The sequence below is a fragment of the Oculina patagonica genome, chromosome 8 (genome assembly GCF_052425735.1).
Source record: "Oculina patagonica isolate OP01 chromosome 8, crgOcupat, whole genome shotgun sequence".
NCBI classification, from domain to species: Eukaryota; Metazoa; Cnidaria; class Anthozoa; order Scleractinia; family Oculinidae; genus Oculina; species Oculina patagonica.
This window is the reverse complement of record NC_135765.1, coordinates 25,736,639-25,761,654: the sequence shown is the minus strand read 5'-3', so window position 1 is coordinate 25,761,654 and position 25,016 is coordinate 25,736,639. Positions and strand designations below refer to the sequence as shown.

General features: G+C 38.3%; 4 protein-coding genes across 4 annotated transcripts in view; 3 read left to right on the top strand and 1 right to left on the bottom strand.

Annotated features, from left to right (window-relative positions):
• The first annotated feature begins 143 nt into the window (after positions 1–143).
• LOC144663635 (uncharacterized) overlaps positions 144–25,016 on the top strand; it is a 26,188-nt gene continuing 1,315 nt past the window's right edge. Inside the window, exons 1-7 of the mRNA XM_078524643.1 lie at positions 144–760; positions 4,600–4,708; positions 7,184–7,354; positions 8,261–8,310; positions 8,768–8,814; positions 9,365–9,468; positions 22,502–22,561. Coding sequence (XP_078380769.1) covers positions 452–760; positions 4,600–4,708; positions 7,184–7,354; positions 8,261–8,310; positions 8,768–8,814; positions 9,365–9,468; positions 22,502–22,561 — 850 coding nt within the window. The 5' untranslated portion in view covers positions 144–451. The remainder of the gene's footprint in view (positions 761–4,599; positions 4,709–7,183; positions 7,355–8,260; positions 8,311–8,767; positions 8,815–9,364; positions 9,469–22,501; positions 22,562–25,016) is intronic.
• LOC144663260 (uncharacterized) lies at positions 10,474–13,936 on the top strand. Its single transcript, XM_078524166.1, has 5 exons — positions 10,474–10,643; positions 11,199–11,981; positions 12,140–12,222; positions 13,223–13,808; positions 13,892–13,936. The coding sequence occupies exons 2-5, from the start codon at positions 11,205–11,207 to the stop codon at positions 13,934–13,936; spliced, it is 1,491 nt and encodes a 496-aa protein (XP_078380292.1). The 5' UTR covers positions 10,474–10,643; positions 11,199–11,204.
• On the top strand, positions 13,945–16,623 carry LOC144663259 (uncharacterized). The gene is made up of 5 exons (XM_078524165.1): positions 13,945–14,201; positions 14,724–14,856; positions 15,225–15,361; positions 15,657–15,834; positions 16,361–16,623. The coding sequence occupies exons 1-5, from the start codon at positions 14,049–14,051 to the stop codon at positions 16,621–16,623; spliced, it is 864 nt and encodes a 287-aa protein (XP_078380291.1). The 5' UTR covers positions 13,945–14,048.
• On the bottom strand, positions 18,061–20,070 carry LOC144662391 (uncharacterized). The gene is made up of 3 exons (XM_078523184.1): positions 19,504–20,070; positions 18,780–19,012; positions 18,061–18,549 (listed from the first exon to the last, which is right to left on the bottom strand). Exons 1-3 carry the CDS (start codon positions 19,794–19,796, stop codon positions 18,218–18,220), a joined length of 858 nt encoding a protein of 285 aa, XP_078379310.1. The 5' UTR covers positions 19,797–20,070; the 3' UTR covers positions 18,061–18,217.

The window sequence follows — 25,016 nt, the reverse complement described above, 5'->3', positions numbered from 1 at the left end:
GAAACAGTTGTCATGTAAGTTTTATTTTAAGAAAACTGCATTACAGATTAACTTTATCTACAGGGGGATGTTAAGTATTACTTCATATCATGTAATATGTTCTCTAACTAACAGCTACTTTTTTTTTAATTTTGAAGGACTTGATTATGTAACTTTCATTCTAAAGCACAGTAACTTAATTCTTATTCATTAAGTAACTCATTATGTAGAATATTTATCTTATAATTGGCAACTTCGATTGTTAAAGTTTAAGCATTGGACAAACGACAATCTTCATTAACGCACTCAATTTAAACATTGTGAAGCCTTTGAATCAAATATTAATAATAAATTGAGCTCAACGAGCGCCGTTTAGAAAATAAAATAAACAAACAAATAAAACGCCCCCTTATGACGAGCGAAAGTTGACAGAAACGCTTCGGTAGGAGCAGAACTGTATCGATTTCTTGCCATGCTTTACTACGCCTTTGTGAGCTTGCTGATTCATCGTATCGCATCCTGCGATGCTTCGAAATGCAACGCAACGTCCTCAGTACAAAACTACCGTTTAGCGGGGCATGTAATTCTTGAACAGCCGACAAAAACTATGTTTGAGTGTGTCAAAGCGTGCGATAAACATAAAGTCTGTCGAAGTGTGAACTTCAAGTTGCTGGGATTAGTCTGCCAGTTAAACAAGGCAGATGCCCGTATTGCTCATCACTATTATATCCCTGCTAGAGGATACGTCTACAGTGATAACCCGTGGCCAAAGATAAAACTGGTAAGCGCTGAAGTGATATTTTTATTTAACAATTATTCCATGAGCCCGCGTTGGATACGAGGTGGTAAATAGCCAACGAGGCGCGAAGCGCCGAGTTGGCTATAACGACTCGTATCCAACAAGGGCGAATGGAATAATTGTTTTATTAAATTCTTCTCAAGTTTAAATCGACTGGACATTTCATTTTGATGTAAACGAAGTGATAGTATGAGGAGGCGCGAAAATTTCTGGCGCGGTGTTCACTTCTTGAGTTGAATGAAACATACGAGGAAAGCGAGCCAGAGAGTTTTCTTTCCAAGATTTTCCTCGAACAATCCCCTCTAAAGTCGTCTAAATATCCTGGAAATTGTGACAACAGTTAAGATTTACGAGAAGATCCGAAGCAAAAGCTTTTCTGGAAACTACAAGTCTTGTGCAAGTCGAACGAAGCAAGTGTTTACATTGTACTTCTTTACGGCTCCACGGCTGTCATCAAGACTGCTATATTATTTGAAGCGAAATTCAGCTTAAAGTGGAACAGGTTTGTTGAAGTATAAAAGGACAAAACCAAGATTGAAAGGTAACAAACTTTACGGAAGTGCTGAGCCTAGTTTTATGACGTACACTGAATGAAACTGTGTCAGTTTGCCGTTCTTTCGTAAATTATTTGCTGCTTTTCTACTTTATTGACTCGCTCTTGTTGTGTGTTTACAAGTATTATTAATTAAACTTTTCGCATCAATCCTTTTGTTTTGCGTAGTTAATTTTACTATGGCATTTCTGTGGTTGTGGTAGGCACCGCTGATTATTTCTTGTTCATAAAGTTCGCCAAATTTGCTGTTTTTCAACCATTTTTCCGATGGAACTGTCGCTTCCCGTAGAAAAAGTTTAGCTTGGCAAAAGTAACGCAGTCATTTTCCAAATAAGGTCAAACTGAGGTATACGAGCTGACAACCGGGATTGAGTGAACCAATCAGAATGCTAGAAATGCAATATCCGTGGCTGAAAATTTAATAATTTGAGATAATACATTACTCTGTAGTCGTAATAAGCTCGACACATTTGTTTGTGTTGTTTGTGTGGGGAATCGAAAGAGTGGCATTCGTAACACGCGTAGCACACTAACGACTAGTATTGTTACTAGTCCTTTGAAGGCTTTGGTCCTGTATACATTTTCATATTGACCTAAAGATGTTATAGTACCGCAAACTGGGTAGAGAAAGACATCGTCAGCTAAGGGTAATGGATGGATAATGGATGGATAATCTTTATTTAAAACACGGTCAAATTCATCAGCTCACAATACAACAATCTAATTATAATATATATACAAGAAAGAGGGGAAATATAAAAATATATGTACAAAAATAAAAAGCTGCTTTTCACGAATGCCGTGCCCTAGAGTACTCGTTCAATTAGTTTTTTAAATTGCCCAAGGGACTCTGCTTGTCTTACGTTAATAGGAAGACTGTTCCACAAGATGGCGCCACTGTACGTAAAGCTGTTTTTGTAATAGTTAGTGCGCGGTAATGGAACATTGAGTTTGTTTTCAGAGTCCCTTAGGTTGTACGCGGTTTCTCGTTTTTCAAATTTAGATGATAGGTAGTCTGGAGCCAACCCGTGCAGAGACCTGTAAACCATCGTGGCTCTTTGAATTTGCTGCTGGCGAGCTAGATTTTTCCATCCTAGAATTTCAAATAAATCACCAGCGTGCGCGTCATAGTTTGAGAAGGTCAAAACACGGGCTGCTCTATTCTGTAGCTTTTGTAGCTTGTTTTGCAAAGTAATCCCACAGTTTCCCCAAACAGTACTGCAGTAGTCGAAATGCGGTTGTATTAAAGCTCTGTATATTAGGTGTAAGGTTGCTTGAGGGACCAGGTGCCTTACTCGTTTTAAGGCCCCAATCCCAGAAGCAATTTTCTTTGTTAGTTTCTCGATATGACTACTCCAATCAAGTCTGTCGTCGATGATCACTCCAAGTGATTTTGCAGACTTGACCTGGCTAACTTGAAAATCGTTTATTGCAACTTTCGGGGAACCTGTAAGATTACTAAGCCTCTGCCTAGATCCAATAAGTATAAACTCGGTTTTAGTCATATTTAGAGTAAGTTTGTTTGCTCTCAGCCAGTTGTGAACGTTTTCTAGATCTTGGTTTAGGCGTAACTGAATATTGTCTGTGTTGTCACTCGCGTATGTAAGATGGGTGTCATCTGCGTACATCCTTGGCTCACAATTTGAGAGACAATTCGGAAGATTGTTTATATATAATAGAAATAGTAGTGGCCCTAAAATCGTTCCCTGGGGGACACCACAACATAATGAACAACTACTGGAGAGCGAACCATTGATAGAGCACATTTGTGTGCGGTTTTCTAAATATGACCTAAACCATTGGTGTGAATTACCATATATACCGTAATGACTTAATTTAGACAAAAGGATCTCATGGTCAACTGTGTCGAAGGCCTTTTTTAGATCTAGGAAAACAACAGCATTGATTTTGCCGTGATCGATATTATATGCCCAAGTGTCTGTGGCCTCGAGGAGAGCCGTTACAGTTGAGTGAATGGCACGAAAACCCGATTGGTGTTTACAAATGATATCGTGTTCTTCTAAATAAGCATATAGTTGGTCATAAATAATTCTTTCAAACACCTTGGCCACAATGGAGATCACAGACATTGGGCAATAGTTGTTAAGGTCGTTTCGATCGCCTTGTTTAAAGAGTGGGGTAACCCTCGCGCATTTCCAATCGTCGGGAAATATACCTAGACTTATTGATTGGTTAAAGATATCACGAATAGGAATGCAGATGAGATCTGCGCAGTCTCGGATGAGCCTAGCAGGTATCTTGTCAAGGCCAGTTGCCTTTGACTTGTTTAGTTTATTCAAAAGTGAAAGGACCTTATTTGTACTGGTCGGACGGAGCTGGAACCGTTTGTCTGTGCTGGTGAGATACTTCTGATAGTTGTCATTTTCTAAGGGATCAAAGTTACTGGCAAGTTTCGGACCGATGGTGGCAAAATAATTGTTAAATTCGTTTGATATCTCCGTTGGGTCAGTAACAGACACCCCGTTTACTTTTAGAGACGTAACTGATGTTTTCCCAGATTTTCGTGAAGTTAATTCGTTAATGGTCTGCCAGGTCTTCTTAGAATCACTAACATACTCGTTAAAACTATTTTGATAATAGACTTGCTTGGCTAATCTAATTTCGGTATTAACTGCATTACGTTGTTTTTTAAATTGCGTCCAATCATTGGGATCACTGGTTTTCATTGCTTTAATTTTTAGAAAATCGCGATGACGCATCTGTTTTTTTAGTTCGGAGGTAATCCATGGGGAACTGCGTGAGCGGACACGCATTGTTCTCAGTGGAACATGCTTGTCGACAATCGAAAGAAACAAGCATTTCCATTGTGACCACATTTCATTGGGATTAATTGAGTTATATACCGGATCCCAATTTTGTGACGCAACATCATTTCGAAAATGATTTCGATTGAATTTTCGAAAGTTCCTATAAGTTATAGTATTGTGTCCACCAGATAATTTGTATTGTCTAATAACGAACAAAACTAGCGGTGTGGTTTTGAAGAAAGCTACTGAAAATTTTGGAAGTACTTAAGTTATATTTGCACAAAAATGTGTCCGCTTTTGTTAAAGTTTAAGATTAAACTTATTTCGTGAGGACTGGTTAAAGTTTGAAAGTGTAGCTGTGTCTACAAAATATGTAAGATGCTCTTTACAAGCTGGTAATTTTCATTTTGATCTGCTTTATTTTATGCTTGGGTAAAACGATTTGTTAAAAGAAGTAGCTGCACTACGTACTACATTCTCTCTTTTTTTTTGTCTTGCAGAAATCTTGTGCGAAAATTAAAGAAATCGTGCCAGGTGCTAGGTCCGGTTATTATTGGATTGATGTCAAAGGCAAGATGAAGGAAGTATTTTGCGACATGGTGAATTATGGTATGGTTCAGGACATGTAGTGGACAATTACATTATTCTGTATCGCTGTATGTAATCGGGGGAAAATCGATATTCGCGATTGATATTTGTTTTATATGCATAAACTACCATTCAACGGTAAATGTTTTTAACACTAGAAATGAATGTCTGGATTCCTTGCCAACCTGAGTTGCCGGGCGACCGAGCTAACGAAAGAAGGAAAGGAAGGAATGATCGAACGAACGAACGAACGAACGAACAAACCGGCCAACGAACCAGAGAGCGCGCGAACGAATGGAAGAACGGACGGACGGACGGAAGAATAGGTTGGCAAAGGGGGGGAGGGGGGGGGGGGGTACCAATCACGCATCACGTTAAATTTTTGAGTTAAATCACGCATCACCGATAACATTTTTAAACAATCACGCATCACGTAAAAATAAGAAATTAGCTAAGCTAATTTTGGAGGATTTCAACATTTTCTTGGATTGGTTGCCTGTTATTGTTAATTTTTGAGAATAGAATTATTAAATTGTTATTTTGGAACTCTACAATTGGGTCAACATTTTATCATGCGCAAGGCAGAGTTCAGATAGAACGTGACAAGGCCTGATACATTACGACGCACTACCACGTGACATCAAACATCAAGAGAAGACCATAAAATGGGGTCGCGCATAAGGTTGCAGTTTATTGAGGGTCTCAAAGGAGTTAACCGTCAGCCTTGAAACGGCTAAAAATTAACCGTTAACCGTCAAAAAGCGGCAATTTTTACTATAAACCATCAAAAAAGCAGTTTTCAAACCGCTTTCAAGGTCTTTCAAATCTCACGGTCGCGATTTCAGCAGCTCATCTCGGATTTTGGCCCTCAGAGAATCGTTTTAGCTGGTAATCCAGTTTCCACGTTCCTAAATATACTCTTTCCATCTGAATTTTTTTTTTTCGGTAAGCGAGCGAAGCGAGAGAAAGAAAAAAGCCCCCCACCCAATGCTTCTTCCGTTTCGCGCTGACGTCCAGTTCTCTCACCGTTCTTACCGCGCGCTCATTGATCGAAAAACACGAAAAAATAGAAGGCTGTGGACAGTCTAATTTCGGTAACATTTTCCAAACTCTGAATACTCGCGACGTTATTAAGAATACAAGTTAGTTCCAGAAGTTCTGCTTTATTTTTTTTCCCCAAATTTATTTATTTAAGCTTACGTTGTCAAATGACAGAAAATATTGAAACCGACCTCTTCATCGACCTTCATTTGAATGTATTTTACTTTGAAGAGCTTCAATGGTATTCAATGGTATAAGAAAGTTCACTTATCACGGAAAATCTATAAGTAAATCACGTGTCACGCTCTTGTAAAATAGTAAATCACGCATCACGTTGTGATGTCCAGTCCCGCATCACGCGGCTTATTTTGGCTCCAACGCGCATCACGCTACTAATTTTGGGGCCATCACGCGTGATGCGAAAACCCTTTGCCACCCGGGAAGAAAAGACGGACGGACCAACAAACGACGAACGATCAAACGATCGAACGATCGAACGAACGAACGAACGAACGAACGAACGAACGAACGAACGAACGAGCGGACGAGCGAACGAACGAACGAACGAACGAGCGAACGAGCGAACGAGCGAACGAGCGAACGAGCGAACGAGCGAACGAGCGAACGAGCGAACGAGCGAACGAGCGAACGAGCGAACGAGCGAACGAGCGAACGAGCGAACGAGCGAACGAGCGAACGAGCGAACGAGCGAGCGAGCGATCTTTAAGTCGCGATCTTTGTCGTTAAAAAGCTCAAAAACGGATTGCAATTGCAGATTGATGTGATTCGACTCAGATTAAGCGGATCTGGAAGTGTTGTAAGCCAGCAAGCTTTCAGAAAACGGCCTAACATTTCAAAGATTTTCAGTTCCAGTTGGCTGGCTTCGTCATTTTCTTGTTTCTGATCGTTCCACGGCACCAGACCCTTAAACTTATGTTCACACTAACCTTTTTTTAACTTTCTGGAATTTGGAGTGAGGCGGTGTTGCAGCGTTTATGTTACCGTTTATTATGCCATGGCTACAAAATTAACACATGATAATGTAGGAAGTATTTATAATACCTATAGATACGTTGGTGTTTTTATAAAGAAGTAACATGAAGTCATTCGTTATTTGTTTGATTTCATTGGTTAAAATCGTATTTTATCAATATTTCGATCATATATATTACTATAACCTCTTAAAAGCAATGTTTTGGATACGATTCTTGTGCCTGGTAAAACTTCTTTCGCCATTAACAGCAGCAAAAACGTCATTAAGACGGCTGTGAAATATATGCGCCATCTTGACTGATCCGCTTTTTAGGATTAATCGTATGAGATCAATATACTGTTTTAGCTATCTTTGTTATAATAAAAGCTGCATAAATAAACCTTATTCTTAACTTGTTCTTACACCCATTCACATTTCTCCGTGATTACTTTGTTATTAATGTATTTTTTTTTTCAATGTAGGTGGCGGATGGACACTTGTTGTAAGTGTCAGTTCTTCGGACAATAACCATCTTAACAGAGAAGAAGTCAACTGTTTACTTCCTGACCGATGTGTTGAGCACGTTACTTCGAACATTCCAACAAGAAAACTGTCAGATGAGGATATTCACGCAATCGCAACAACTGATGAAGGTATAGTAAGCCCCAAACAAAATGAAATATATATTGAAGGTCATTGTAAAGAATTTTCCTTGGTATTCTTACGTACATCTTCGACCTTTTTAGAAAAACAATACCGTTTTTTGTTTTTTTTTTTTGTCACGTCTCTTCAAAACGAAGTTTTTTTAATATCGTGGTGACATGTCGAGTATATAAACCTTAACGAAATGACTTCTTCTGATTAAAAATCAGCAATCTTGAATTTGCCCTCTTCATAAATTTCCAAAGTTTAAAAAAAAAAAATTGAAAAGTAAAGCACAAAAATCAAACAACATTTTTGTCATGTGTTAAGAATGAATTTCGCTCATATTCAGACCACAGGTAAACCTTAATATGAAACAAATCACTGTATACTTTATTTGGCTAAATATCGATTTGTTTTCGAGAAATTCGATAATACTTGAATACAGAAAAAAATGACGCTTTCGGAGCTCAAAATTTACGCAAAGCAGTTACGCTAAAATTACTTTCCATGTACTGATTTGATGTCATTCTTCAATATTTGATAGGTATTTACCTTCCATAGTGCTATATTTTTTTGACACGAAGCTAACAAAATTGGCTTAAAGTTTGAGCTGCGAAAGCGTCATTTTCCCATATCAAGTATTATTGATTTTCTTGAAAACAAATCAACACTTAGCCAAACAAAGAATATAGTGATTTTTCTTCCTAATAAGGCCTACCTGTGGTAAGAATAAGAGCGAAATCCATTTATCGACTCTTGCCGTATTATGTCTGATTGTTGGTAACATTGGCTCTTAAACTGTTAATGGTGTTAACTATTAACAAAATAAAAAAAAAAAAAAACGTTGAAAATAACTAAGATGTAATGTAACAAATTTCAGGTTTAAAAATGTATGATTCATCCAATCCTCCTAGGTACATTTCGTCTGGATATTATCACAGCTGGTTACACGGCGTTTTACCAAGTAAGTGAGTCTTTAAAGCTGCATAAAAAAAATAAATAAGACCCCCTCCCCCCTCCCACTTTTTCCTTTAAACTATTGGAAATTCTCGTCATGTGATGCAAGAATCGACTGAAAAGATGGGAGCTCAGAAAACGAAGGTCAAATAACGAGGGCAAAATCTAAGTGACCCACGCTATAGATGGAATTTTCTTGCAAAAGCTTCCATATTTGGTTTTAAATAAGTGCGTCAGTCCCTACACGCACACGTTTTGATGACCAATACATGACCCAAAGAGCAGAAAATTTGGGACAAACACGAGTGCGAATTTGAGCTAAGTAACTAAGTTCTAGGGTTATTTTATCGTAATACCTGTAGGCCCCCATGTAACGTATGTTAAAGAGCATAGAAAAAATTAAAACTACAATAATATTGTTTCGTTAAAGAACAAAGCAACAAACAATTTTGTATTTTATACAGATTCCCATCGAAGCCTTCATGTTCAATTCTGAATGTTCCTCCATAAGGTACTACGTATGTTATTACATGCATAGTTATTCTATACTAAACCAAAGTCCTCGTATACACTGATTGCACTGGAAAGGGTTCCTTTTCTTATGCATTCTGGTCAAAAACGATCTAAACCCTCGGACGTGCACACAAATTCATTCCTGACCTTGGTACAAAAGGGGACGGGGGGGGGGGGGGGTGTAATGGAACCACCCCTGAGCAAAATTAAGAGCCATTATCTATAAGAATCAAGCAAAATGAAATGAAAATTTACTGGACAACTAATTTACAGTAAAAATGGGAAGCGAGTACCTGGAATGTGATAACCGACTGACAGATTAGCCCAATGGGCCCTTTGCAGCTTAATGTCACTTTGTGCAAAAACCGCCATGCAGATGGTGTGCAAGCTCAACCAAACCATAGATACGTCAAACATGTCTGGTTGAAGTCGCTTTGTATTTGATGTTCAATGCAATGCGTTGCTTGTACTCCAACAAGGTGTTACTTTGTACTATGTGATCGTTAGCTGCAAAGGCCCCATTGAGGTTTGACTGTAATACTTTTCAGGTGTCCTCGTATCATTGTGTCCCACACATACCCATACCAGTGGGAATCAAACTGCAAGGGAACAAAACTTGGCTATCTTATTTTCAACAATGATTGCCAGAGGGGTAAGAATAAACCAAGTTTGGTCATTCTTTTTTTCTAAATGGCATTAACGTACTTAATCCACTGCTTAAAAGAAAAAGTGTTACAATTCTACCCCTCCCAAACTCAAAACGTACTTACTTATTTACTGTTGAGGCATCGTGGTCAAGTGGTATGAGGCGCTGGTGTTGTAATCCAGAGGTCTCGGGTTCAAAGACTCCACTCTGCCTTCAGTTGGATTTGTTCTCAATTGTCCCGAGTTCAAATGTTCGGTAAAGCTTTGCATATAGGCAACTTGTCTGCTTCCTGCCAGTTGAGATTTTTAATTATGTTAAACCTTTGTCTTCTCTGTTTCAGTGGCATGCCTGTAAACTAGCTTCTCGATCGAAGAGAAATGAAGCTAAGGGCATAACCACTATAAACAACGTTTATTTTTTACTTACTTAACCCGATCGGCAGTCAAGGTCTTCTAAGTAACTCGTAGAAGACCACTGTATACCTCGCTTACTGTCAAAGGCTGTCTTTGTCATGCAATCCAGGGTTAACAGAAACAGCATGGCGAATAGCAGGCAGCATTTTCTATGGCGTTCCAACACCGCCAAAATTCAAACTCTGCCATTTATTCACGTATACGATCATTCAGTTACAACATTCAAATATTAAAGTCAAACATTTATACATTCAATTACAACATACAAGACGGCCGTTCAAAACACACTCGCAACATTCAAACGTACACTCCAAACATTCAAGCACTCAAGTTAAGCAATCAAGTTAGTCATTCAAAATCCACTTACAACATTTGGACATCCACTTCAAACAAGCGTTTATTCAATTCCAACGCTCATTTCGGACATTCAATATTCAATTCGAAAGTGCCATTTAACATTCGATTATTCGATCCAAACGTTCAATCCAAACATGAAATTCGAACATTCAATCCGAACATTCGATTCGAACATTCAATCCGAACATTCAATCCAAACATTCAATCCAAACATTCAATTTGAACATTCAATCCAAACATTCAATTCCAAAATCCAAACATTCATCGTTCCCAGGGCCATCCGACAAACATCCGGGGTTTTTTCGCCAGTGGAAAGGCGGGAAAATAACAAATCTGTTGCAGTGGTTGTACGTGTGGCTTACGAAATTTTTCAGCAAGAGTTTTCAGCCTATTTTCAAAGATTTATATGAGGTAAGCGTTTATTTATCGCTATCTATATTTTGCACCTTTTTGTTTTACTGTTTGTGTTTTTTTTAATGGTCATCTGCAGACATGTACACGCTGCCGACACTGTGTAGATCCAGTACGAGTCGATGTTGACGTCGCTCGTGATTTTTCGCGATTCCAACGTCTGGAAGAATAATTTCTGTCAATATCTAAGTGTGAAAAGTAATTTTTCTTCATACATGTAGGTATACTAATACGTATTCAATTGGAGTACATTCATTGTTGGCTCACCAATATGGCGGCCGGACTGTAAACAATCTCCGGGGGGGGGGGGGGTACTTGCAGTATACATGACGGGGGGGGGGGGGTGGGGGTCCACTCCAGCTTAATTTGGTCATCTAGCTCGCAAACAAACATTTTCATAAACACTGTTCCTGCTTTTTTAACTTCTCCAGTGACAAAAAAATCACAAGATCAAAGTATTTTTTTAGTTCAGAAATAACTGATCACATATAACCAAGTGATGAAATAAATCATCACCTACCATTTGACCAACAATGTTTTTGTTCTTTCCTTTAGCGAATCATGTCAGAGCTGCAAAGATGTAGGGAACTTTTAACTGACCTACATACCCGAGTCACCCAATTGGAGAGAGGGCAGGCTACCGCACCGACAGCACTTAGGCCATTAGACACAACTTCCCATGCAGGGACAAGGCAAGCCACAACAGCAGCTTTTATTAGCCAGCCTCTGAGCCAGTCTGCAACTACAGCAGTTTCTTCTGTGCCTTCACCAAACCAACATATGACAACATCCAATAGGCCCTTTGTCGGAGTAACTGCAGGAGCAGCAGCTTTGGGTGGGACTCCTACTAGAACACAAGCTGAGGTGGAGCACCAGCGTGTGTTTGGCTACATGCCCAGAAGTGTGACACAAGGAGCTACATCTAGAAGAAAAGCCAGTGGCAGGGGCCAACAGCCATCTGCTAAAAAGAGAAAATACAATCCAACCTGGACCAGGGTATTTGTTTGCCTGGCCAACACTGGTGATGTCAGGATGCCATCACCAGCTCAGTATCGGGAGCTAAAAAAGGCGTCCCTTGGTGAGCGGAACATCGCCTTCAATTTATCAGATAATTCTTTTGAATTTGACTTTAAACTGAAAATGGAGTTCCCGAAATTGGAGATGGCTGGGGGATATGTTCTGATGTGTAGCCACAGTACAAGCCGTGCTTTGGAAGAACTGAAGCCACCCTATAATGTCCAACGATTAAAAAGGGAAACAGGCCAATGCAAAATTTTCATCAGGCCATTGCAGAGTGACCTTGATCTTACCCCGGATGCCTGTGAGGAAGAAAAAGAGGTAAAGTTATTACTAACACAATGCCCCTCCCTCCCCCTTTTTTCATCGTATTGGCTCCTTAAATGAACTACAGTGTGACAGGGGTATAATATTGCTTTTTAATGTTGTGTATCACAAAATTCAAATCAGCATCTTTGCTTCTTCTTTCATCCTGACAGGAAGAAGACACCGTTGAGCAGTGCTTTGTTTGTAAGAAGTATTTCTATCTTGCAGAACTGTCCGGGCATTTGAATGAATGCAAGTAAGTATGTGCCAAAACCTGTTGATGAGCAAGGCTAAACAGTGCTTTTGTTTTTTCAAACTCAAGGACCTTCGGGGCTTACATGTAGCTCAACTGTAATGGGCTATTTTTGCATAGGGTTTTTTTTAAATTTACCTTTGTGAGAGAATTTTGGTGAAAATTCATTCGCCTATCAATTTCCCTTATCTGTCCATCATCTCACTCCATGCCCCTCCCTCCCCCCTCCCTGTCCATTCTCATGACTTTCATCGATACATAAGGAGGCAGCGTGGCCGAGCGGTTAGAGCGTTTGACTTGCAATGTGGAGTCCCCAGGTTCAAGTCCCGCCCAAGCCGCTAGCTGAACTTGTTCTTGGTAGTCCCAAGTTCAGATTCTCAACCATGCTTGTAAATAGCCAGCCAGCTGGTTTGCCTCAGGCCATATGGGATTGTTAACGTTGTAAAGTTTATTTGATTTATTTGTTTCTGTCATTTGCTCTGCCCCACTAGCCTTTGTGCTATAAATACTGCCGAGGGTAAATAGAGGTTATTATTATTTATTATTATTATTATATAAATTCATTTGGCAATAGAGATATCCTTCAAAGTGCTTTGAAATAATTATCTCTAGAGCACTGTTGTTAGGCTACATGTAGTATCCCTCAGTGATGTCTGCATTAAAGCTTAATGACTGTAACCATATTTAAATTTTACATTAAGGCTACATCTGTAACCATTTAATTTTTTGTGGTGTAAAATTGAAAAGGCAAGATCCAATCAGAAAGAAAATCACATCAAAGTTGAATGAGTGGGAGTTGGTAATTAAATCTTTGGCACCAAAATATTAAACACACTGCTTTAATATGGAATGTAATTACTACAAAGAGGGAATATGACAGCAAAACCTGTGAGACAGACCAACTTATGGATTCTTAAAAAAATTCCTTTTTGCCTCAAATGATAGGGAGTACAAATTTTCAGAATACTTTTAACTCAGGTCCTTTTTTTGGCTGTAATTTCAGTGCCATAGTTGATCCTTCAACTAATGCCAGCCCTCCAGCTGAACATGTTCATCCATCTGCCAGTGCCAACCCTTCTAATGCTATTTTGAATACATTTGTCAGTGGCAGTGATATCTTCCCTGATGCAATTTTGGATGCATTACCTGGTGTTATCCCGCTTGATAATGCATCATCTGGTGACATCCCTTCTGGTGCAATTACCAATGCATTATCTGGAGCTATCCCTCCTGAAACAATTGCAAATGGATCAGCTGATGTCATCCCCCCTGATGGAATTTCTGGTGAAATCCCTCCTGATACAATTGCCAATGGATCAGCTGATGTCATCCCCCCTGATGGAATTTCTGGTGGAATCCCTCCTGATACAATTGCCAATGGATCAGCTGATGTGATCTGCCCTGATAGAATTGCCGATGCATCATCTGGTGTGCTCCCCCCTGATGCAATTGCCAATACATCATCACCTGATGCAATCCCTTCTGATGCAACTGCCAATCCATCATCTGGTGTCATACCTCCTGCTACAGTTGCTGATGCATTGTCTGGTGTCATCCCTACTGATGCACTTCTCAATTCATCACTTGAGGTTAGCCCTAATGATGAAGTAATTATTACAGGTGCATCATCAGGTGGCACCCCCTCTGCTGCACTTGTCCATTCATCATCTAGTGGCAGTCTTCCAGGTGTCAGCTTATCTGTGGAGGGGAGTCATGATACCATTGTCCAGATTGTTAGGGAGTCAGCTGAACATTGTCGACAGAAAGGACTTGACCAAAACCCTGTAGAAATCCTACGGTATTATCAGACCCAAATAATACAGGGTAGAATGTTGGAGGTAAACGATCCTACTTGTGATTGTTCAGAAGGAGAAACCAACCAGATTTTTGTCAACCGTGACAAAGTGTTAGACACAGGCATGGATGAAATCAAGCTTCTAACAAACAAACGTCTAACACTGGAAGTGCAGTTTTATGGTGAGGTAAGGTTCTAATCAACAACCACAGGGCACCATTTTGAGTTAGTAAAATGCATAATTCTTTCATCAGAATTTTGGAATTTTGATAGGCTGCTCTCTTTATATAGTGTGACCAAAATTGTATGTTACTTGACAAACCTTTGATTTGATGTTTCAAATATTCTGTAGTTGATGCTGTGGATTATGTGCTTGCGACCAAAATGACCTGATGTTATGAAATACTTTTATAGCAAGAGTTCTTTCTCTTCCCCAATTAGTTATTAGTACCAGCATTAAGTTGCACATAATCTAATCATGCAAATTAGCTAGCTAGTGATTACTCCTGGAAGTAATGTACTGTACAGTGTTATACCATACAAAAGTTATAAAAAATTTCTGTAGGATGTTGCATTTCAAGAAAAATTTGTCCGCCTTAATCTGTTACAGTTGGTGAAAATTTTACATGTCATAGCTTTTTATGCAATAATTTTCCATGTACTTAGATGTAAGTTACCTTAGTTGATGATCAATTATTGATTACAACAGGAAGCCCAGGATCTTGGAGGTCCAAGAAAAGAGTTTTTCCAACTAATCATGCAAGCGGTGAAGGAGAAATACTTCGACAAAGGCGTGTTACCTCATTATCAGAACGATTATGAGACTGTTGGCAGCATATTTGGTATGTTCTGAAAGTGCCACTTTCAATAACTTTGTGTGGATATTTGCAATGTACCTGAATAGATGTGTCTTTTAGTATCTGTATATTGTTTTGTAGCTCAACCCATCAGGTTGCCATTCTACCGAGTAGTATAGATATCAGGTGTATACTGCATATTGCTACTAAATACTGGTAATGAAGAGTCAGTAGATAGATGGCCACAACTGAAAATTTGTCAGCGGGTAAAATTTTGTCCTTCCTTTAAGTGACGCTTTGTTTACACGAGAACATGCACTTGGGTGCAGTGAAAATGTTTGTCCCCTGACATGTTAACTGCCCTTTATGAATTTTTAAATGCTAATTGCTGTTTAAATGCATTATATATTCAGCTTTGAGCATTCTTCAAAATGGAAAACTTCCAAAGTTCCTAACTGAGCAGCAACTGGATGAGTTATTCAACAAACCATCTCCTTCACCATGTATGCTGGCAATGCGCAAAGGTTTAATGGAGCTGGGAATATACCAGGTCTGTGAAAAGGACTTAACTAACCATTCAAAAATAATCAGTACTGCTACTAATTCTTGTACCAGAATTGTTTCATTGACTGCTACAATCAGATATTTATAGTTTTATTGCAGGATGAAAAGAAATTTAATTTTCCAGCTTGCACTCTTCTGGCAAGATTTAGCCAGAAAGTAAGCTCAGAAGTTCTTTTCACTAACCCAAAAGTTGCTTGGAACCCCATTTTTTTTTATCTCACACATTTCAAAAGGATAAAATCCACTTTCCTGACAGAAAAATCTCATATTTTTATTTTTAGCTTGCCAAAGAGCTTCCAGTATTTATATATCTGTTTATAAAAAGTGAAGCTATTACCCTGACAGTAAGGAAGTTGCAACACCTCCTGAAACCAGAGTTCAGTGAACGTGGATCAAATGCAAGAATGTTTGAAGGGGATGTATACAGCGCTTTCATTCAGTATGTTAGAGAAGCTGCAAGTAAGTTGTGTCATTTCAATATTAATTGAAGGCAGTAATAAAAGCAAAAGAATCTAAACATTTCTTATCACACCGTAGTGAAAGTAAATACATTAAAACCTCTTTCACATGGCCAACAAACCTAGGGCTGCATGGTGTGGAGTAAGGCCAAGTACCATTGTCAGTTGTTGCCTGAGAGCAAGGCTCTTTTATACTTAAGTATTTTTGAAAGCATGAATAAAGGACATATAACCTTCCTTCCTGGCCTACTCATAAAAGCTTTTTCACTGTGAGCTCGATGTTTTTTACGAGTTTCTGTCGCATAAATTAATTAATTGCTGTTCCAATTCAATCAATTTGATCCCACAAGAAATGTTCCAAATTCCAGAGCTGTCGGGACTTTCTTATGCTGTCTTAAGACGATATTGTATGCTGTCAATTAAAGCTTAAAGTAATGTGTGCATGTAAAAAACTATACAGTATACAATTATTATAAAGTATAACTGATTATACAAATGTAATACCCTCTTGTATAAAATGTTTTCAGGTGGGCGTAGGGGAAAAGTCACTCTAGAGCACATCCTGCAGTTTGTAACAGGTGATAATGAAGAGCCTGTCCTGGGGTACACAGTGCAACCATCAGTTAAATTCACTGTGACTGAAAATGGTGGATTCCTTCCAACTTCAAGCACTTGCATAAATTGCCTTAAGCTGCCAAGGGGAACAGTAGATACCCCACTGCCAGATGTAGACCGGCTTCATTGTTTGTATGACTATGCCTTTTCAAATGTATATTTTGGACTTCTGTAAGGATAACAACACATAGGCTACAACAACAACCTGCATAAAAGAACCTCTCTTTTACCTTGATTTTATTATGACATTTTGTATGTTTGAGAATACATCTGTTTAACTTCTCAGTGAAATCTATTTTGACATGTTAAATATCGATTTCTTTTTTACATAAAAGTAAGTTAGTACTTAGTTTGGGTGTACACTGTACCTATTCTATGTTATAATTTAATTAACCAAATGATGACCACTGGGAATTTATGTTGTAAGTTAAAGCAATTCTCCTGTCTTGTACTGTGTGCAGACCACTAAGGAGTGCAGAAAATGTTATAAAGCACTAAATGAAGCAAACTTGTTTACATCATGTATCATGAAACTAACTAGTATCAGGAAACTGTTTTGCACAATGATATTTTTGCATATAGTTTACTATGTTCTCAGGTTACCTAACTACAAATAAACATTACCCTGCAACTCCTTGTCTTAATTTACTATTTCTATGTACAGCATGCAAAGAAATTCAATTTTCCAGCTTGCCAAGTTGTAGCTGGAATGTTCTGGTCTAGAAGTCATTTTCATTAGCCCCAAAATCCACGTGAGCAATTGATTTCCTCACACTTTCCCCGATAAACTTTCAATTGCCTATCTGGAAAGTGAAGGATAAACTGCACTAGTGCCACAGGAAAATCTACTAGTCCCAGGCTAGCTACCCTGGGTGCCAGAGGGCTTGATTAAGCCACTGTAAAAAAAAAAAAAAAAAGAACTCTGGTACCCAAGTTACAGGCTAGCAGGCAAGCTTTTCTTTTCACACTGATCTATAATGACCTCATTAAAATTAAACATGGAGACGTCATCACCCTACTGTACTAGTCTCTTAACCTCACTTAAGATGTCAGTGTAAAGTTTAATGGCATAGGTGTCGGAACTGACATATCACGGCTGATATTTCTAAGTGATGACATCTGACTTTCACTAATTGGACAGAAAGTATCAGGAACTTCAACTAATGTTGTCTCCACTTCATCTGGGACAGGGCCCTGCCAGTCAATGCCATATTCCTAGAAAGTATAATTTTTTTAATTTTAATCCCTGTTATTAAATAACATGAACATATATATTTTAAGAAAAACGATAATTTTTTTAAGTTTGAAAGACATGTTTCGATAAAGTATCTGTCATATTAAGTTGAATGGTCTACAAAGCACGGAGAGTTGAATAATAGTAAGACAATAATAAGTAAGACTGCTTAAGACAAGTAGTAACAAAGAACGTGACAAGGTGTGAATTAGAAGGACAATTTTAGATTTACATAGTGTAATTGCTGATTGAGGCAAGGTAGTTCCTTTTGAATATGGATAGCTTCCATTATCTTAAGTTGAAAGCTGGTAGAGGCATTTCTCTATTTATTATTTAACTCTCTACTTAGTTTTGTTGCCATTACAGTTGCTTGAGAGTTTTCGTACTTTTAATTGTACTTTTTCATACTTTTAATACAGTTGGGTTCTTTAAGAATTAACATAACAGGTATCCCAAAAATGTGTTCGGGCATAACATAAGACTCTTTATAACTGACAGTGTGAACACATGCTGATTACCTTACAAGTGAAACCCATTAGTTAAAATTAATAAATACCTCAGGTACAGGGTCAGTGTTACACAACTGAGTCCTGTATGTGATTTGCAGACCTCTGATCCAAAGCTGTAATGGGCTTTGATTTCTTGCTGTTCTGATGGGATGCCTGGCCCATGCATTGCTCCAGTCTCTTAAATTGTTGTTTAAAATGGGGACATACACAAAGTGCAGGCACCACAAGTGAATATCATTGTTTGGATCTAGGAGATTACAGCTTTCCAGATGGTAAAAAAGATCATAAAATAAAATCAGGCAACCTTGGAACACATCACGCCACAACCTTTCTATTCGTTGATTGTGAGTGCTTTTACCTGAAAAGGAGTAAAATGTAAATCTCACTTTAGCTAGTGTGTTTTCACCTCACTTGTGCTTTAACTTGACTCTTTTTTTTTTTTTACTTACCTTTGTACTGCTGTAGCATATACAAAGGATATTATTTTAAATAAAAGGACCAAAAATGCATAAAAATGAAAGTAAATTTTGTTAAAAGCATTATGATATAACAAAACTTCTCAGAGTTTTAAATTGGTATTTTTTGTACCTGCAATAATACTCCCACGTCCAGGTCCTCTGTTTGGATGATTTAGCATAAATGATCCAACATAATAATTCTCGCCACCTTTGTCGCAACGAACTCTGGATGGAAGCCCGTACTCAGAAACAGCATTTTTGAAAAGTGTGAGTACTGTGGAGGCCTTATTGTTATTGGATGCATGAAGAAAAACAGGCATTCTGGAGTATCCATCTATACCTCCATGGATCACAATCCTCCACCTAAATTAGGTTTCAAAAACAATAACACTCTAATGTTATTGTTTTACATGTACATAAATTTTGGCATGGTACTTTTTGGTTGGGATTAGAAATCTGGAGCAAATTTTTTGGAATGGTTTGGAAGCAAGCCAAATTTCACCCTTTACCCCTCAAACCGAATGGTCTTTTTTCGTAAATGAAAAATATAAACCTGATATCCATATATGATACACCATTTGAAAGTTCTTGGTCAGAAAATTTCACAAAACACTTGAACAAATAAGAAGGAAGTTACAGTTTTGAAAGAAGTTGGTTGAAACATTAAAAAGAAAAAGAATTAAAAAATTGTTTCTCTTCGTATATAGCTTATTGTGCAGCTCTCAATTTACTGTTAAATTTCAGTTATGTTGAATGTCACTTAAAAGTCAGGCAAAAAAGTTGCAAAAGTTATAGGGGTGGTCAATCATGTTACAAATAGGGGGGAGGTACAATTTTATGCTTAAGCAGCATACCTTATCAGTTTGTGATTCCCATCTATATGCCACAGGGCTTGAGGGAATGGCACAGAATATACTCTTCGGCGAATTGAGTCACGCCATCTCTGGAAAACCCCAGTGGGATCTGTTCTCAGTAGAGATTGCCTTATTCTCTCTCTTTGTAGAGTGAGCCCTTGACTTTTCAGATGCCCTTTCAACATTCGTATGCCTACACCAGGATGCTGGCCTTGTATTTTTTGGACAGCCTCATCAAGTGCAGAATCAGTAATATCACTGTATTTGCCTGTGAACAAACCAAAAAACTGCATTTTTTATGATACATGATGCTTATACTTTACAACAGCTTTATACGGGGATGCAACAACAAACACATAGAATAAAAAGAAAAACAGTTCAAATACCTAATCAGGGCAAAAAAAGGCCCATGCAAGGTACAGCCAGCTGCCAGTCAGCCTAGTTGAATCAATAAAAATGAAATGGGACATTCCAAAAATTTTCCGCACCTAGGCACCAGAGATTATGATTACGCAGATTCTGACAGGGCTCGGATTTAGTAAAAACTGATTCCAACAGCCCCAAATTCAATTTTCAATTTTTGCTTCAGGTATATCAAAGTGTCGAGATTTCACAAGTTTAGGTATACCAAAGGGTATGGAAATCTGTCATTTAGGGTTAGAAAGGGCCTTCAATTAAAATATTTTGAACAGATGCAATTTATGGCTGTATTCTTTCAATTCATTAAGCGCTACTTGAAAATGACAAGAAAACGTCAGGTTTTAAGTCTATACCATGACTGTCAGGTATATGAAAGGGGTACCTTTTTTCATTAAAAGGTATACGAAAGGGATACAATTTCTGGCAAAATGGTATATAAAAGGGTAAGGGGTAAGAGCTCGGGGCAGAGCCTCCCCATACAAAACTTTTTGGGCACCCCCCCCCCCCCCCCCCCCCGGCGGGCTTCAAAACCCATTTCTGAGGTTTAGGGTAAAATTGCGATTCCAACACACAGACGTAAGTAAATTCGAATCCTTCGCCTCAAAATGTCAGATTCTGACAGCATTTGTTAAAACCTTACTGAAATATGCCTTCCACAGGGTAGAGGGGGGAAGGAAGGGGATTGGTGGTGCAGATAAAATATGGAATGTCACAACGTAAACATATGAATGAGAATTGATAGGTGCAACAAGCTTTCAGAATTAATTAAATATATCCAATTGAATTTTTTACAAAGTATGAATTAAATCTAGGGACCACGATGTTATTGGTTTTACACAAGCATAATATTTAAAATCTTACAGCTTACCTGATATACTAATCCCAAAAGAAGACAGCCTTCTCTCTACTGTTCTGCTAGATACCCCAAGCATTGCGCCTATTTCGGGCACTTTGAAATCATTCTCAACCAGGAATGCTAACTGCTCTTCTTTTATATCAAAAGAAGGCCTTCCTCGACGTCGACTGGACTCCGTGTTGCTGTTCATACTGTTGATTTCGCAATCCCACTCCCTTTCACGTTCTCTCAAAACGAGGAGTACCTGCCCGAGGGAGGAAACAATTGCATCGGGTAATCCCTCTCCAACAATTACGCGATTAAGGCATTCTAACCGAAGGACCAAGCTGCTGATGTCGTCTGTATTTTCTACTCTGTCAGTGCTGGTAATAGCACTTTCAATAACGCTCAAAATGTACTGAATTGTCATTCTGGACGCCATTTTGAAACCAACGGGGTGCCGGGAAAACAAGACTGCTGTGATCCAGCTCATGCATTGCGGGCTCAGATTTGAAGAAGAGAGACCCTGGATTGAATGTTTGAATGTTGGAATTGAATGTTTGGATTGAATGTTGGAATTGAATGTTCAAATTGAATGTTTGGATTGAATGTTTGGATTGAATGTTCGAATCGAATGTTCGGATTGAATGTTCGAATTTCATGTTTGGATTGAACGTTTGGATCGAATAATCGAATGTTAAATGGCACTTTCGAATTGAATATTGAATGTCCGAAATGAGCGTTGGAATTGAATAAACGCTTGTTTGAAGTGGATGTCCAAATGTTGTAAGTGGATTTTGAATGACTAACTTGATTGCTTAACTTGAGTGCTTGAATGTTTGGAGTGTACGTTTGAATGTTGCGAGTGTGTTTTGAACGGCCGTCTTGTATGTTGCAATTGAATGTATAAATGTTTGACTTTAATAGTTGAATGTTGTAACTGAATGATCGTATACGTGAATAAATGGCAGAGTTTGAATTTTGGCGGTGTTGGAACGCCATAATTTTCTGACCCCAGTCTTCATTTTCAATGGTCGAGTCTTCAGTTCATTATGTACCACCTTTGAGAAAAGAAAAATAATTAAAAAAAAAAAAAAAAGAAAAACCCTTATAAAGAGCCCTGAAGATGGTAAATCTTGACAGGCATCCATTCACGAAAACCATTCTGCTAATGTGCCATAAGAGGCTTCCTCGAAATCTATTCAGTTTACATGATGTTAAAGGACGACTGCAACTCGATGCTCTGAACTACAATAATCCGCAGTGTAGCTATTTGATCTGTACAGCTTGGACCAGTTCGGAACCCCGCTGTTCCTCTTTCAAATTTCATTCAGTGCCATCTTGGTGCGCTCCAGGATCACTCTACAAAAAACCTTACTCAAATCGTGATGTCATCTTTTTTACATCCTGTACGTTACGTACGCATGCGCATATATAGAAAAAAATAATCAGGCAACTGGCGTTTTTTTTTTTCTACATAATAAAGCCAAAAAGGCATGGAAAAGAATAAACGTTTGACACCGATACGATAAATTTTACGTATTACTAAAAACTAATGGATTTGAATATACTAACTTCCATCGGTTCGTTTATCCATCCAGACACAAATTTCTTTACAGCCGTTTACTCTATGTTTTGTTTCGTGTCGTTTGCGTATATCGATTTTTTTATTAACGTTACTGTTGTTGGTGCTATAAGTTTTGTCGGGGCGTCAACAAAATTATATCTTGTTTTTGTTCTTAGTTTTTGACAATCATGACAGCAAAGAGTGTGGCGGGAACGTGTGGAAGTCATCAAAGTTCAGTAAGTTTGCACTTGTATGATATACTAAATATACCTTAGGTAAGCTGCCATTAACCCCCGACCCTCACTTTGTAACACGGTGGGTATGAATTTGCTTATACGTCTAAGGCGTGCAAGCAACACGCTGAAGGCCGTGTGACTTCCAAGGCATTGAAATTTTATATAAATTATTCCCAGTGCGTGTAATAATTCATTAGGGTTTTTAAAACGAGATGTTTTGATTCGCCACCACGTTCAATCGACAATGTTATTGTCGAGTGCCTTAGACGTACAAATAAATTCATACCCACCTTGTTACAAAGTGAGGGCGGTGGTTAATGGAAGCCTACCTAAGGTTTTTAGTCTAATAAAGAAATTTAAAATATTTTGGACTAATAATCGAGTGTCTAAATAATCGTCAACACTTTGGTTTTGCTTACTACATTATGCAATTTGTTTAAAAACTCGCGCTGCTCATTCAACCGATCGGACAGAGAAAAAATCAAAACCAAAAAGAAAACAACAAATATTGACGCTTCCACAGCGCATTTAAACCGCCCTTGATGGCATTTCACAATAATTTTAGGAATGGTTTAAATACTAGGACGCAAAATCTTTCAGATGCTCAAATTAGTTTAATTTACACAAAAGAACGTGATGTCGCTTTGTCAAGCATTTATGACAGACAGGTCCCCCGAAATGTTAATGTTTCTGTACAGGTTTAAGTCACATTCCTTCTCATAAACATATCGTTAACGTTCTTGTTTCCTTAGGTAAGGTTACCTTTTTATTACTGTTGGCCTTCTTGTAACAGTTTCGGGTACAGTTAATTTGTTTCAAATAATCCGATTTCCTCTTGTGGATAACTAAAGATATAAGATAAGAATTTAAAACAGCACCCTTAAGGTGCGAATTTGCATATATGTTTTGGTCAGGGGGGAGGGGGGGTATTTCTCTACATTCCCTCATATGAAATCTGAGCGATGTTCTCACAACTTGCAAAGCATCATTGGGGCGGTAGTTAGCAGATGCCTCTAAGGCGCATAAAAGAGATCCTCTCATTCCGAACTTGCCGAAACTTCAACAACATGGCGGCCAGTTGGAGAGCTTGGTTACTTTTTAATAGCAGTAAATATAGTTTTCTAAGTCGTGTCTTTAAAGTAATGAAAGTGTCTTCGGCTGCATTCATTATGTATCCTACAGGGGGGGGCAGAGGATTTTAGGGGGGGTTCTCAAATTTTTAGAGCAAAAAAAGGGGGGATATGAAAATTGTTAAATATCTACTGGGGGGATGCTTATTTTTTGTAAGATTCTGTCTAGCTTTTGTAATAGTTTTAAAAAAGTGAAAACAGAAATGATAAAGATTGTAAGCAACAAGGGCACCTCTATTATTCAGAGAGACTATAGTAGCTATTTGAAGTTTTTCAAGTAGTGTGCCTGGCCTGTAGATGTAATGTTTCGATACAGCATAGAAAGTAAAACATCTAAAATGGAAACATTTAATGCAACCTCAGTCTAAGCAGTGCAACTTTATTGAATCAATAAATGCAAAAGAAAACAATGTAATTCAGTGCACAGTTTTATGAAATTAAACAACAAATGTGCACTTAAATGTTCAATGAAAGGATACGAACAATATGACTGGAAAACTATCGCGTCCACGTTTGAAAATATGAACAAGCTATACGTCGAAGAACTTAACAAATATTTAGACCGTCATAAACTTTCTCTCCTTGGGAAGAAAAATGACAAGATAAGGAGAATAATGGCACATGTCGCACTTGAGAGGAATGATGCTGAACGGCTGGAAAATTAGGGTGAAGAGGATGGCAACAGCGGAGATGAATCCGTGGATGAGTGTGATAGTGAAAGTGATGATGATGATGATGAGGTTGTTGCTTTTGTCGACGAGAGTGACAGTGAAACGGAGGTTCCTGTCAATACTCCTGGAAGAACTCGTACACGAGCTGGCAGGCTAGTATCTATACCTAATTTGCGCTACTAAGACTGGCTGGCATAGGTATGACATAAACTGTCAAAACTCTCTCGATGTTGTTATTAAACATGTTTCTTGAAATCTCAAACATATATACCTTATTATAGGAAATTAACGATACATGTTATTAACACGAATTTCAAAAATTCGCATTAATTTTATTGATGTTAACTTTTTTACTATAAGGATTTAACCAGAACCTTTCTTGAATTCGCGTTAATTTTATTACGCGTAAATTTTGTTCGCGTTGTTAAAATGCTTCGTTATATTCCTATAATAAGGTAGTGTACTATTATACAGATATTTATTTTGATATTTCTTGTGAGGGAGGAGGGGGGGGGGTGTATTCATTTTTCGGCTGATTGCATGGGGGGATTATGAAAATTTTTATGGACCTTGGGGGGGATATAAAAAAACGAGCCGCTGAAAAAAAAATCCTCTGCCCCCCCCCTGTAGCATACATAATGAATGCAGCCTTCG

Bases quoted from the DNA above. Each gene is read 5' to 3' on its own strand.
- LOC144663260 (XM_078524166.1), top strand. From the start codon at position 11,205: ATGTCAGAGCTGCAAAGATGTAGGGAACTTTTAACTGACCTACATACC. The intron at 11,982-12,139 runs GTAAAGTTATTA...TCATCCTGACAG, and splicing joins CCTGTGAGGAAGAAAAAGAG to GAAGAAGACACCGTTGAGCA. The intron at 12,223-13,222 runs GTAAGTATGTGC...CTGTAATTTCAG, and splicing joins GGGCATTTGAATGAATGCAA to TGCCATAGTTGATCCTTCAA.
- LOC144663259 (XM_078524165.1), top strand. From the start codon at position 14,049: ATGTTGGAGGTAAACGATCCTACTTGTGATTGTTCAGAAGGAGAAACC. The intron at 14,202-14,723 runs GTAAGGTTCTAA...TGATTACAACAG, and splicing joins AAGTGCAGTTTTATGGTGAG to GAAGCCCAGGATCTTGGAGG. The intron at 15,835-16,360 runs GTAAGTTGTGTC...AAATGTTTTCAG, and splicing joins GTATGTTAGAGAAGCTGCAA to GTGGGCGTAGGGGAAAAGTC.
- LOC144662391 (XM_078523184.1), bottom strand. From the start codon at position 19,796: ATGCAGTTTTTTGGTTTGTTCACAGGCAAATACAGTGATATTACTGAT. The intron at 19,013-19,503 runs GTATGCTGCTTA...AACCTAATTTAG, and splicing joins GGGAATCACAAACTGATAAG to GTGGAGGATTGTGATCCATG. The intron at 18,550-18,779 runs GTACAAAAAATA...ACTCCTTTTCAG, and splicing joins ACGTGGGAGTATTATTGCAG to GTAAAAGCACTCACAATCAA.